At 35.7% G+C, this 15013-nt stretch overlaps 1 protein-coding gene across 5 annotated transcripts; it reads left to right on the forward strand.

Annotated features, from left to right (window-relative positions):
- Positions 1–1777: 1777 nt before the first annotated feature.
- LOC109209809 (phosphate transporter PHO1 homolog 9-like) lies at positions 1778–11765 on the forward strand. Of its 5 annotated transcripts, XM_019373150.1 has the most exons (13): positions 6376–6816; positions 7171–7477; positions 7567–7615; positions 7694–7765; positions 7849–7978; positions 8096–8216; positions 8332–8590; positions 8704–8808; positions 8905–8949; positions 9054–9203; positions 9305–9583; positions 9665–9804; positions 11461–11765. In XM_019373150.1, exons 1-11 carry the CDS (start codon positions 6396–6398, stop codon positions 9449–9451), a joined length of 1806 nt encoding a protein of 601 aa, XP_019228695.1. In that variant the 5' UTR covers positions 6376–6395; the 3' UTR covers positions 9452–9583; positions 9665–9804; positions 11461–11765. The 5 variants fall into 5 exon arrangements, with proteins under 5 accessions (XP_019228692.1, XP_019228694.1, XP_019228691.1 ...); XM_019373147.1 differs by lacking the exons at positions 6376–6816; positions 7567–7615; positions 7694–7765; ... (7 more) ...; positions 9665–9804; positions 11461–11765 and adding exons at positions 1778–5057; positions 5153–5365; positions 5931–6070 and having other exon boundaries at positions 7171–7258; XM_019373149.1 differs by lacking the exons at positions 6376–6816; positions 7567–7615; positions 7694–7765; ... (7 more) ...; positions 9665–9804; positions 11461–11765 and adding exons at positions 1778–4903; positions 4970–5057; positions 5153–6070 and having other exon boundaries at positions 7171–7258.
- Positions 11766–15013: the final 3248 nt, after the last annotated feature.

Below are 15013 nucleotides of genomic sequence, written 5' to 3' on the forward strand. Positions count from 1 at the left end.
CTTAAAATAATTTTTTTATTTATTTTTAATCTTTCACTATATAATATTTGAATTTATCAATAATATTTTTGAGTATTAATTATTTATTTGCTTTATTTTATCATTTAAATTAATTCAAAATATAAATTCTCTCACACTATCTTTATCCCCCTCTTTCTAAATTATATCCCCTAGTAAGTATGATATTTTATTTAATTTTTTCATTTAGTACTTTGTTCAATAATAGACAAAAAGAAAAGTACATATGATCAAACTATACAGTACTTCAACAAAATATTATGGTATTTTTATTATTAAACTTCTAGTAATTATTATTTTCGTTGAAGCTTTTAGCCTTTAAAAAAATTATTTTTATTGTATACTTGTTTAAAATTCAGAAAACTTAGTCTAAAATAGATACTATGAATTATCCATTATGAAATAAATAAATTATTAAATGTATCTACATTCTGAACTTTAGGTTAAAACATAAAATATATTCTTCAACTCATTAAAAAGTATTGAATTTTTAAAATAAATTAAAATTGCATATTAGATTACGGTAGGATATATTCTTCTCACTCGATATTAGAAATGGAATCCAAATACTATTGATATCAAAATTATTTACTTTCTAAATAAAAAATTTCAGTTGGAAAATATTAGTACAATGATTGAACTTTATTTAAAAAAAAAAAAGAATTCTTATTTCAATAAATGAAATTCCCTATATAATTCTTAACTGATATTTCCTTATTTGACAATCCCCCGCAAACTCTTTAAGATTGCTAAGTGGCTTCATAGTAGCTTGCCACTTGGCTTAACCATAATGCAATCTTTCTTGTTTTAATATATATGATATTTTATTTAATTTTTTCATTTAGGGTTTTATTCAATAATAGACAAAAAGAAAAGTGCATATGATCAAACTATATAGTACTTCAACAAAATATTATGGTATTTTTATTATTAAACTTCTAGTAATTATTATTTTCGTTGAAGCTTTTAACCTTTAAAAAAATTATTTTTATTGTATATTTGTTTAAAATTCAGAAAACTTAGTCTAAACTAGATACTTTAAATTATCCATTATGAAATAAATAAGTTATTAAATATATCTACATTATGAACTTTAGGTTAAAACCTTAAAATATATTCTTCAACTCATTAAAAAGTATTGAATTTTTAAAATAAATTAAAATTGCATATTAGATTACGGTAGGATATATTCTTCTCACTCGATATTAGAAAATGAATCCAAATACTATTGATATCAAAATTCTTTACTTTCCAAATAAAAAATTTCAGTTAGAAAAAATTAGTACAATGATTGAACTTTATTTAAAAAAAAAAAGAATTCTTATTTTAATAAAAAAAATTCCATATATAGTTCTTAAGTAATATTTCCTTATTTGACAATCTCCCACAAATTCTTTAAGATTGCCAAGTGGCTTTATAGTAACTTGCCACTTTGCTTAACCACAATGCAAACTTTCTTGTTTTAATATATATATAGATATAGATTTAGATTCTAATTATTTCTTTTCCTTTTTTTGGGTTCTTTTGTTTTTGTTTCTAGCATTGCATGTATAAATCGTGTCAATTGTTACAATATTTTAATTAAAAATTAAGATTTTCAAAATCAAATACATATCATAAAAACTACTATTTGTTTGAATTATAAAATACAATTAAAAGGGTACAAAACAAGTCAGCAATAGTAATAATCTTATTCAATTTGAATAAATTTCTAAACTTCCAAAGCGACCATATTATGCTAGTCCGAATTAGTTGTGATTAATTTATGAGGTACAAATGTATATGTTAACAGAAATTAAATCGTTTGTCTTTACGACGTTACCTTATTAACCTAAAAAATGCGGAACCCGCCGTCTCTTTCCTCCCCACGTCGCCGGCGGTCTTTTCTCAGTTCCTGACCAACGCCATGAGCAAGCATAGACTTGGACTACACCATTGGCTGTGCTTCTCCTATCTCTCTAGAACAACAAAGAGACCTTTTACTGCTTGCCATTTACCTACTGAAGCAATATCATGTGCTAATTCCCACATCCTCCCCAATTAATAATCACAAGACCTTGTGTTTTTCACTTGCAGAGCAGTTAATACTTCGCGGGTTATTCGGTTCAGCTCAGAAAGTGATTCAGAGAATCATCAAGCAATCCTCACCAGTCTCTGAAGCTATCTCAGCTGTTGAATTCTCCATTTCTCGCGGTATCGAGCCTGATGCAACTAGCTACAGTTTTCTCATTCGACAACTCGTGGCATCTGGTGAAACCCAAATGGCTGAAGATATTTATGTATATTGCATTTTGAAGAGAGGTATTGAACCGAAAGACCAGTCTTTATTGAATTCAGTGGCCATTTGTTATTGTAATTTGGGTAAATTATAGGAAGCAAAATTGCTTTTTGATAAACTATTGGATATGAAATTGAGGCCTTGTAGTAGCACGTGTAATGCGCTTATTAAGGGATTTTGTGGCCAACATAGCATCTTGGATGGGTTTGATGTTTTTGTAGTGGCTGTTGATGCTGGAGTATCACTAAGTTTCAGTTGTTACAATAGGTTAGTGGATGGCTTGTGCCATCGGGGGTTCTTAGATGAGGCACTCTATGTGTTTGATGTAATGTGTGAGAGAGGGGTGACACCCAATGTTCATTTGTTTAAGACATTGGTTCTTTCGTTGTGTAAGAGGGGTCGAGTCGAGGAAGCTGAGTTGTTGAGCATGGATATGGAGTCTTATGGTTTTGTTCTGGATAAAGTCATGCACACAACTCTCATTAACGGGTATTCGAAGAACAAGAAAATGAAAATGGCTATGAGGGTGTTTCTTAGAATGCTTAAGTTGGGATGTGAACCGGATAAGTATACTTACAACACGCTGATGCACGGGTTTTTTAGCTTGGGCATGTTGGACAAGGGTTGGGTGCTACATCAGCAGATGGCTGAATTTGGATTAGAACCTGATGCAGTAAGTTACCAAATCATGATTGGCAAGTATTGCAAGGATCATAAAGTTGACTGTGCGTTGATGCTGTTAAATAACATGATTCAGTGCAACGTTGCTCCCAGTGTGCACTCTTATACTGCTTTAATTGCTGCGCTTTATAAAGAGAATCGGTTAGCAGAAGTAGATATCTTGTACAATAAGATGTTGGATAATGGATTGGTTCCTGACCATGTTTTGTTTTTTACCTTGGTCAACAATCATCCAAGAGGGTCAGAGATTACTCTAGCATGCACCTTTTTGCGGGCAATTGCCAAAAATGGTTGTGGTATTGACCTTTCTAACATCCCTAGCACTACCAGTCAAAAAGTTACTACAAATATCATGTCTGATATTGATCATCTCTTGGGAGAAATTGTGGCAAGAAACTTACCTCTGGCCAATGTTGCTTTCAATATATACATGGTTGCTTTGTGTTTAGGAGGAAAACTTGATTCTGCTCTTCTTTGCATGGACAAGATGGCAAGCCTTTCTCTTCAGCCTTCATTGTCAGCTTATAACTCTATGATCAAGTGCCTTTACCAAAACGGACTACTTGAGGATGCCAAATCCTTTGTTGAAGTTATGCAAGATCAAGGTCAAGTTCCAAATCAAGCAACATTCTTGATTATGGTGAATGTATACTGCAAACAGGGTGACACACAATCAGCATTTGAAGTTCTGGACCAAATGGAAGAGAGTGGATTGAAGCCTAGTGTTGCGATATATGACTCCATCATTGGGTGTTTGGGCAGACAAAAGAGAATAGATGAGGCCCTTGAAGTTTTCCGGAGAATGCTCGAGGATAGAATTTATCCTGATGAAACTATGTTTGTGACAATGATTAATGCTCTATCAATAAATGGACGAGCTATTCAAGCCCATGAGCTCTTCGACAAAATGTTGGAAGATGGAGTTCAACCAAGCCACTATGCTTATACTGCTCTTATACATGGGTTAGTTAAGAAGAACATGATTGAGAAGGGCTGTGTATACCTTGATCGAATGATAGAAAATGGTTTCATGCCAAATACTGTTCTTTATACTTCTCTAATAAAACAATTTTTAAGGAAAAGAGAGTTTGAATTTGCATTTAAGTTGGTTGATTTGATGGAAAGAAGTGAGATTGAGCGAGACCTGGTAACCTATATTACTTTGGTCAGTGGCGTCTCTAGAAATATTAGGTCACTTCACGGGAAGTGGCTTGTTCCGCAGAAACAGTATGAAAAATCCAAGGAAATGTTGTTTCGTCTACTTCATCAGAGTGCTATGTTTTCTAGGGAAAAATGTTTGAAAATCTCAATTAGCTCTCAGGAACAAATTAAATTTCTTGCACTTAGGCTGATAAACAAAGTGAAGAACACTCCCCTAATGCCAAATTTGTACTTGTATAATGGCATAATTTCAGGGTTTTGCTGGGCAGAGAAGATGCAGGATGCATATAAGCACCTGGATATGATGCAAAGTGAGGGCATCCAACCGAATCAAGTTACTTTTACTATTCTAATTGATGGGCATTTCCGAAGTGGCGAAATTGATCTTGCTGTTAGTCTCTTCAACAGAATGAATGCACAGGGTTGTTCTCCTGATAAAATTGTGTATAACACTTTAATAAGAGGTCTATGCAAGCATGGAAAGCTCATTGATGCTCTTTCGATCTCATACACAATGCTCAAAAAAGGATTTGCCCCTTCTAAGGCATCATATGAGAATCTTCTCACTTCTCTTTGTGCTAATAATTGGAGTGTTCATGCACTGAAGATATGTGAAGATATGCTAGCCCATAAATATGTCCCTTGTGGCCATAATCTTAAATTGTTAATTTGTATGCTAGATGAAGAAAATAAGTCGCATGAAGCTCGTCTTATGAATGATTTGCTCCTTAACAAAAGAAGATTTATGGTGTACACAAGCTAGAGGTTGGTTATGCAATCTCTCTGATATTGCTGGGCTTCATCCCCTTACTGATGCATGTGCATGAGCAGGATATGGACTTTTCTGTGGAGCTATACCTTGTAGCTTGAGTACCCTCAGAACTCCCTTTGGTAAACTGTTTTAAGCCACTGGCTACGTGTATGTCTTAACTCTTATTTTTGTTTGATGTTTCTAAGTAGTCTGGTATTCTCTGGATTCTGACGTTGAGTTGTTGATGACTTGGTGGTTCTCAGGTGTGCATAATCCTATTTGAAATGCATTCGTAGCAGAACTCGGGAGCTAATCTACCTGATTATGCTCCATAGACAGCCACTCTACTAAGAGGATTCTATACCATGCCTTGTTTAAATTCTTGGTACCTTCTTGTTCCAGCTCAAAAGGAACTGTGCGGTTGTTCTTGGCATGGCCCATTTCATTCCTCCTATTTAATTGGTTATTGAACACGTGTAAGTTTCTGTACTCGATGTTTCGCTCTTCGTTCAATAGAAGAACACGTGTTAAGAAGTTGCCATTCGTATCACTAAATAGCTCCCTCCCGTTCGTCCATCAAACAAATGCAGAGATTGGGACTGGAATGTTCCATTCCCATTTTCTTCCTTGTGATCGTAAATTTAGCTGTTTCTCTTTCCTTTTTCTTCTATTTCTCAATTTGGATCTATTTGCTTTTTCTGTTTCTTAATTTTTCTTCTCGGAATTTGTCGCGACTTCCTAAATTTGATGCTTGCATTTGGAGGTAATTAGTTCTCTTCTTTCCTTTTTCATCTTCCTATTTTTCTGCTTCTCTGAAGTCTGATGTGCTTGGGTTCCTTCTATATTAGTTATGTTGCCTTTTCGCACTACTGGTAAGTGTTTCATGGGTTTTTTCTTCTTTTAATTTATTATTACTTAGATTTTAGTTTTACGTTCTCTAATTTTCTTCCTTTCATGGTTCTCTTCTTTTACTTTTGCCTCTTCAGCCATGGCCCTGTTGTTGCTTTGCTTCCATTAGCTCTTATTTGGTGTGCTTAATAGTTGGATGTAACAGCGCTTGGGTAGCATACTATACAGATGGAGATAAGATGGAGCTTAAACGCTGGAAGCGCCAAATGATGCTCTGTTGTTTAATGGAAATCATTGCATGCATATGAATAAAACTGGATGCTTCGAGAATGGTGAGGGGTCATTTTACAGATGCTCAGAATGTTTTTGATTTATTTACATGATGTCTCATATCTATTTTAGTGATAGTTTGATTGATAGTATTGGTTGGAATGTTGTAAATGGGTACACTGACGATCATAGTAAAAGGGGTCACAACTGATGTTAAATTAATTTTGGAGAAAGAAATATCGAAGAATTATACTGATCAGTCCACAAAGTGTTTGATAAAATGTCCCTTAAGAAAATTGTATTATCTGTTGCATTTTTGTTCTTCTGAACATTCTTATAGTCTTATTGAAATTCTGTGATGTTGTTTATATTCTACAGTTGATTTACATGGCAACCCCAAAAGGTTCTTTAAAAAGAAGGTTATCTATGTATAGAGCATTTAGTGGATTACAAAGTAGATACAACAGTTTCAAAAGTTCATCTTTGAGTAATAATAATGACAAAGATGATGAAGTTATATTAGTGAATTCAGTACAACAAGAAGGATCTGAAGGTCATTATCAAACTATGTTTCTTATGTCATCTGAAAATGGTGGAGAATATGAAATGGTTTTCTTTAGAAGATTGGATGAGGAATTTAATAAAGTGTTAACTTTTTACAAGAAAAAAGTAGGGGAAGTTAAGGATGAAGCTGATGAGTTGAGTAAACAAATGGATGCACTTATTGCTCTAAGAATTATGGTTGATAAACCTTCAATTGAAATGGAAAGTTCCCAAGTCAATGATCCTATTCATTTTAGAAGTCCAAGTAAGTCCAATCTTAGCTGCTGCTGGTACTTGCTTTGTTTCTACATCCCATGATTTGCCATTTTATTTGTTTGAATTCTTGATTTTACACTACCGGAAACAGTCTCTCCGCCTTTTTAAAGGTAGGGATAAGGTCCGCCTACACACTACCCTCCCCAGACCCCACTTGTGGCACTACACTAAGTTTGTTGTTGTGTTGTTGTAATTCTTGATTTTACACTACCGGAAACAGCCTCTAAGCCTTTATAAAGGTAGGTATAAGGTCTGCGTACACACTACCCTCCCTAGACCCCACTTGTGGAAATGCGCTGTATTTGTTGTTGTTGTTGTAATTCTTGATTTTACACAAATATAGGTAGGTTACATATGGAGGCAATTCAAGAAGTAGAGCTGACAAGTGAAGAAAGTCTGGAAAAGGAAGCAACATCAGAGAGAAGAGATACAGCAAAGATGAATGAATTTAGGCCTGCTCCACTAGAGATCTTGGATCATGTAAGAATCAATGTTGAACCCGAAACACCTGTTTCGACTTTAAGAAAAGTTATCAGGACTTCAAATTCGAACTTATCGTTCAGCAGAGAAGAGCTCAGAAAAGCTGAAGAACAAATAAGAAAGGCTTTTGTTGAGTTTTATCAAAAGCTTCGACTTCTAAAAAGCTACTGGTAATGGCGCATTTTTTCGCCCGCATAAATGAGGAATTTAGTATTGTTTGTCTTCAACTCAACTCATATTTAACTACTTAATGTGCCAGTTTCTTAAATATGTTGGCATTTTCCAAGATCATGAAGAAGTATGATAAGGTACTACATTGAAGATTTGGCAATAGAAAGTACTCGTATAAAGTTGGGCCTTTTTAACCTTGCAATTTATTGATACAGGTAACCTCAAGGAAAGCTTCTAAATCATACTTAGAGATGGTTGATAAATCTTATCTTGGTAGCTCGGATGAGGTATATTTCTTTCAGTTTCAGAAACTGTTTTCCTTTCAGTTGAAACTGTAGTTTGAACTTCTCATTGATCTTTGCTATCATAGGTTTCTAAGCTCATAGAAAGAGTCGAGGCCACGTTCATAAAGCATTTTGTCAATGGAAATCGAAGGAAAGGAATGAAAACTTTAAGACCGCAAGCTAAAAGAGAAACACATAGAGTAACATTTTTCATGGGTAAGCATGCATCCTTATTAGCATTAACTGAATCCATTGCATTCAGTTCGAACTATGTAATACATATGCAAATCAACAATGTTCAGTTTTAGTAACTGATATACTTTTCACCTATAGGTTTGTTCTCTGGCTGCTCAATAGCATTAGTGGCAGCTATTGTTGTATCGATACGTGCAGGAAACCTTCTAGAGCACAAGGGTCGTGGGCAGTATATGGATAACATATTTCCACTCTACAGGTGAACTAACCATCTGTCTTTTACAAAATCATATTGATTCTTTCCGTGTCTTTCTACATTAAGAGAAACCATGTTTTAAGCAATACATATGAGTAATAAAGTTGTATCGTTTCAGCCTATTCGGATTCATTGTCCTCCATATGCTCATGTACGCGGGGAACATATACTACTGGAGGCGTTTTTGGGTCAATTATCACTTCATATTTGGCTTTAAGCAAGGAACAGAACTAGGTTACAGACAAGTTCTTCTCCTTGCTCCTGGTCTTGCAGTACTTGCATTAGCTGCAGCATTGGCCAACCTGGATATGGAGATGGATCCAAAAACAAGAAGTTTTGGGACAGTAACTGAGCTAATACCACTTGCCCTGGTGGTTGTAAGTCTAGAAAAAACATTACTTCTTCTTCTACTTTCATTCTATAACTGATCTATACAATATGTTTTCAAAAAATTTCATACCCCCTAATGATCTTAATTTTTTTCCTTCAGGTTCTGCTTCTAATAACTTTTTGTCCTCTGAACATCATATATCGTTCAAGTCGTTTCTTCCTTATAAGATGTGCCTGGCACTGTCTATGTGCTCCCCTTTATAAGGTAACAGCAGCTTATTTAATCGATATACAGATTCACGCGCATTAGTAATATCACAGGAAGTACATAGATACTGAAATGTCTTACATCAATTTGTAGGTTGCTCTACCAGATTTCTTCTTGGCAGATCAAATTACCAGCCAGGTTTGACACCAGGCTTTTTCCTTTTAAATTGACAGTTCAGTCAGTGTACTGTGCAAATTCTGCAATACTTATCGGGAAGAACATAATGTGCTCTTGCATTTCAGGTTCAGGCAATTAGAAGTTTGCAATTCTATGTTTGCTACTATGTGTGGGGCAACTTCAGAACAAGATCAAATAAATGTCAAGAAAGCAGTGTTTATCAAATCTTATACATAGTCGTTGCAATTATTCCCTTTTGGTCTAGGTTTATTCAGGTGTGAGGATTTTTGCACACAAAAAGATGATCATTCTGACAATATTTATATGTTAACAATTATTTAATATGGTGCATTGTGTGATTTCATGATATATACAGTGCCTTCGCTGCTTATTTGAAGAGAAAGATTCGATGCAGGGGCTTAATAGCCTCAAATATTTCTCAACCATTGTTGCTCTTGTAATGAGGACACTTTACGATCAGAAGAGAGGAACTTTTTGGAAAGTAATGGCTGCATCAACATAAGGAATTACTACAGTTGCAAACACTTACTGGGATATTGTCATAGATTGGGGTCTACTGCAAAGGAACTCAAAAAACCGTTGGTTCAGAGACAAACTACTTGTGCCACACAAGATTGTCTACTTTGTTGCCATTGTAAGTGCAGATACAGGTTTGAAAAATAAATTACAAAACGCTTGCAGTGAAAGTTTTTGATTACTTATAGTGTAAATGCAGGTTCTTGACATTATTCTGAGACTAGTATGGATGCAGTTGGTTCTTGATATTCAAGAACTACCATTTCTGCATAAGAAAGCATTTGTTGCAGTTGTAGCCAGTTTGGAAATCCTTCGCCGTGGCATGTGGAACTTTTTCAGGTCAGATGCATTATTTATTGAGTTTAACTTCTATGCACCAACAATATGATGGATTACATTTTCAGGTCACTTAAAAGATAACTGTTCACGCCCAAATCTAGTCCTAAAAAGGATAAGCGGTCGCTGCAAATATAATCCGGTCTAAAAGTCCGGAGTCAAATCCCACAGAGAACTAAGGCTTAGCTATATCTGTTTAATATCACTAAAAAGACAAGTTTGAACAATTTTCTAAATTATAAAGATTGAGATTTATATTTCTAACTAATGAACTAGCAAATACTAGAAAAACGGTAAAATTATCAACTAACAAGACAAAGGGTTGGAGACTAAATTAAGAAGGTCTAGAGTTATGATTTCCCCAATTGTCGGAATCCTTCTAGCTATGTTCCCTACAATTTTGCCAATGCTGATCGTGAGCACTTAGATGCCGTAATTCTCTCTCGAGCAACTGCAACAATTTACTAGACATGTTCTTTCGAACTACACTAGTTGGCTTTATCTAACCGCTCATTATGACCACGTCAAGGCTTTGTTATTTCTAAACCTACCTTTAAACCCGCTGTATTAATTTCCCACATACGTTAGGAGTGATGTTGTTCAACAACCACCTAAATATGTATCATTTCTCAAGCAACACATAATAAATAGGCACAGTCAATCGATGACCATTCAATCAACAACAATAAACATGTAGTTGAACAAGTAGAGAAATCCAACGGCTCAATTATATAAAAACATAACAAGAATTTATCATACAAAAGGTTCTATCAAAACCCTAGATAACAAATTAGCTATTCATAATAATATGTAAAAATACAATACTAAAAGTCATAACCAATAATGAAAAAATAGGAAGAGGAAGGAAAAACTCGTAGAAGAATTCTCCGCCTTGCTCCTATTGTGTCTGTGCCTCCTTGGGTCGAATCTGTGTCAAAAATTGGTCTCCCCCCCTCAAAATACCGTTTTTCCATGTATATATACCAAGTAGGGTTGGGCCCAAACTATTATACATTCTTCTACGCGAAAAAGGACAAGTTTCAAGGCCTGGACGTCTGCGGCCGCGGCCCGGGCGCGGTACTTTCCTAGTGTACTGCCTCAGCCCGCCTCAGGTCCGCGGTCGCGGTTTCGACCGCGTTTTTCACCCTGTTCCCTTTTGGAATTTGGAAAAACGTAAAACATGAAAGTTGTAGCCCTTTGAGTTAGCTTTCAACCATATATTGTGGAGCCCAAATGGAGTTCTGAGCAAAAAGTTATGTGTATTTTACTACACAATGCGCAATATGCCTACTCGATTCTTCGTTTTGTTGCTCTATTATCCTTTGATCCCCGAATACGATCCCGGCTTAATTCCTTTGGCTTTTACTCAGACATCAAAGCTCCAAATCACTTGAATTTATTCCATAACATCTACATAGCTCGGAATCACTCCTACAAGACATAAAACACACAATTAGTGCAAGACACTAGCGATTAAAGCTCAAACTCAATTAAAGTGCAGTAAATTTGAGTGTAATAAGCGACTAAAATACGTAATTATAGCCTATCATCAATAACTACCGTCTTAAAAAAGTGGGATTAGTAACCTGAAAAATAAGACATGTTACCTGTTACAACATATTTGTATCTGACAGTAGTTGTGCTGTTTTCGTTGTTCAGGTTGGAAAATGAGCACTTGAATAACGTTGGAAAATACCGTGCCTTCAAGTCCGTACCCCTGCTGTTTAACTACGATGAAGACAAGAGTATATAACTACGTTTAATTAGCTGATACAAGGAAGTTGGAATCCAGAGTACTCAAGACTCAAAATGTTTTCTTTTCTCTTGTACAATTCTTTGAATCATTCGTTAATGGTGTTTATAATATAGTTTTGTTCATGAATATTGAAAGTGAATGTATAGGACAAAAAGAAAGTTGATTCAAGACTCTTGATTAAGGATTCCATACGTATTAAAAATAAAAATTGACAACAGTACACATCTACTGCAACACTAACAAAAGGCAGCCCGGTGCACTAAGCTTCTGCTATGCGCGGGGTCTGGGGAAGGGCCGGACTACAAGGATCTATTGTACGCAGTCTTACCCTGCATTTCTGTAAGTGGCTATTTTCACGGCTCGAACCTGTGACCTCCTGGTCACATCTACTGCAACACTCCAGACGAAAAATCTGTAATCAGGAGGCTGAAATGTTCTTTTTGTTTTTGCTTCAGATTTCTACGTTCTAAAAATTGTTGTGTTTGAACTTAATGCACCAAAAACTGTTTAGATCCAAAAGATACATTCTTTTAGTCTTAAAGTTCTTGCTCATGATAAGTCTCAATTGAATCGTGCTTGATAATTGGTTGACTCTCTCTACCAAGACGTAATACTACCAATGCAGCTTTTCAGGAAAATTCTTAGCATTTTCTTAGGTCCATAATTTGATGCATGAAATTAGCATAACCACGCGAAAACAATAGCTGAAGAATACAGCTAATAATATACACGAGTCCAGGTTTCTTCGTCAAAAGAGTTCCAGAACATTCAACAACGCAATGAATGTTCCAACCAATCGGATACACTTGCTCATGAATAGTCTCAATTGATTCGTGCTTGATAATTGGTTGACTCTCTCCAGTCTCCACCAAGACATGCTACAACCAATGCAGCTTTTCATGAAAATTCTTATCGTTTTCATAGGCCCATGATTGATGCATGAAGTTAACATAACCACGCGAAAACAATAGCTGAAGAATACAACTGACAATATACACGAGTCCAAGTTTCTTTAACAAAGTAATGAATGTGTGAGGTCCCATATCTTAATACACATTAATCAGTAAAGACGGCCAACATAATACCCTTGCTCTATACGGATAAAGTTTTGAGGCAAAATATATAGACTACCCATTAACCTTGCAGCGAAATCTTTATTACACACCTTTCTTTTACGAGAAAACTTTTACGTACTCAATCTTTCAAAAATGTGTCTAAGACAAACTACTTTTGAGCAGATAGCACTTACGTGTTTACACACACAAAAAGCACGTGAAGCCCATAAAAAATCATATTTTTTGTCTCCCTCCCCACAGGAACCCCTCCCCCTCCCTCTGGTCTTCTTCCTCAGACCACCCTCCCCCTCATCTTCTTCCGCAAATAGAATTTTCGAAAGAACATAAAATTTTAGATCTAAAATTGAGCGGTTTTCGTTGGTTTATAGTCCAAATATTGTGAAAACCATTTATTTGTGATAGATTTAAAAGTTTTAGCAGTAGTATTAAAGATTTGGTTAAAAAATCTAGAATCCACCATTGTTGGGGTATCGAAAAAAGCTTGAAAATTCAATTGGACTTGTTAATTATTGGGTTGTTGAACTCAATTTGTTGCTCGATTATTTTCGAATAGTTGTTTAGATAGTGTGGTTGAATTTTGGTGCTGTTGGAAACTTTCTCACAAACAACCATGATGGCAGTAACAATGGTGCTTAAGAAAAAAAATGGGAAGAGGAAGAAGATGGGTTTTAATTGTAATTTTTAATATTTTTTTCGTTTTTAAAGTAAATGACATGTGTCACAACCCTATCAGGGCGTGACTTTCACATTATCTGAAAAATTGGTCAAGCACAAAAATAGTGTATCTCAGACACACTTTTGAAAATTTGAGTGTGTAAACGATTTTTCGTAAATAAAAGGTTTGTAACAAGGATTTTACTTGTCCCATCTACTTTCAACAGATGTATTGGATTATATAGAAACGGGAGAAATTCAAAAATAGCCAGATTTACAAGTGATCATTCAAAAATAGCCACAGTTTCAAAAGTAATTGAAATTTAGCCACTTTTCATGTAAAAATAAATCTGAACGAAAATACTGTTCAAAATCCGGAAAAATACTCCAGTATAATATACTGGAGTTCCAGTATAATATATCGGTCCAGCATAATATACTGGAGATTGTATTTTATGCTGAAACTTTCCGCGTGTTCGATTTCCAGCATAATATGCTGGAAGTTCATACACAGGTGCACCGATCTCCAGTATATTATGCTGGAACTTTCTGTGTTACAGCAAAATAGTGGCTATTTTTCAATGACTTGCAAACGCTGGCTATTTTTGAATGACCAGTCCGAAAACTGGCTAGCCCGTGCTATTTTTACTATGTAAACCTACTGTTATACATTTGAACACTAGTGGGGTTAGCCCGGGCAAAGCCCGGGCCCAACGTGAACAATATTATATTTTGTTATATATTATGTTATCTTGTCAAACATTGAGTGGATATGTTTTTTCATTTTAGGTCTTGATAGTAATTTCTTTTAATAGTAACTGTGTTAGTATTAAAGATAATTCATCTTGGTTGATCTCCAGTTATGAAGACACGATCTATGGACATACTTTTGGGTTTCTTTACAGTGGCAGGGTGCAATCAGAGATCAGTCACCAAACTTTCAGTTGTAAGTGTAACGACCCGATCGGTCGTTTTGAGTCCTAGTGCGTCATTCAGCGGTTTGAGGCCATGAGCAGCTTCATTTCAGGCATTATGACTTGCACGCGCGGTCGGAACTGAGTTTCGGGAAATCCGGAGTTGATTTGGGAAGAGAATTCCTATTTCAGGAGCCTAAAGTTGAAAGAATGAACTAGGATAAGAATTTTGAGCAAACGACCTCGGAATCGGGATCCGAAGGTTCCAGCAGGTTCGTATGATGATTTTGGACTTGGGCGTATGCCCGGTTCTGGTTTTGGATAACCCGGGAGCATTTTGGCGCCTATTGTGGAAGTTAGCATTTTAGAAGGAATTTCATAAGTTTGGCTTGAAGTACATTTCAGTGTTATCAATGTCCGTTTGGGATTCCGAGACTGTGAATAGCTCCGCATGGTGATTCTGGAGTTGGGAGCGCGATCGGAAGTGAATTCGGAGGTCCGTAGGTCATCTTGGAGCCATTTGGCTAAAGATAGAAATTTGAAGGTTTTTGAGAAGTTTGACCGGAAGTGAACTTTTTGATATCGGGGTCGGAATCTGATTCCGAAAGTTGGAGTAGGTCCGTAATGTCGAATATGACTTGTGTGCAAAATTTGAGGTCAATCGGACGTGATTTGATAGGTTTAAGCATCGAAAGTAGAAGTTGGAAGTTCTAAAGTTCATAAAGCTTGGATTGGGGCTTGATTCATGATTTTAGCGTTGTTTGATGTGATTTGAGGCCTCGAGCAAGTCCGTAATGTGTTTTGGGACTGGT

This window comes from Nicotiana attenuata, unplaced genomic scaffold (genome assembly GCF_001879085.1).
Source record: "Nicotiana attenuata strain UT unplaced genomic scaffold, NIATTr2, whole genome shotgun sequence".
In the NCBI taxonomy this organism is placed as follows: domain Eukaryota; kingdom Viridiplantae; phylum Streptophyta; class Magnoliopsida; order Solanales; family Solanaceae; genus Nicotiana; species Nicotiana attenuata.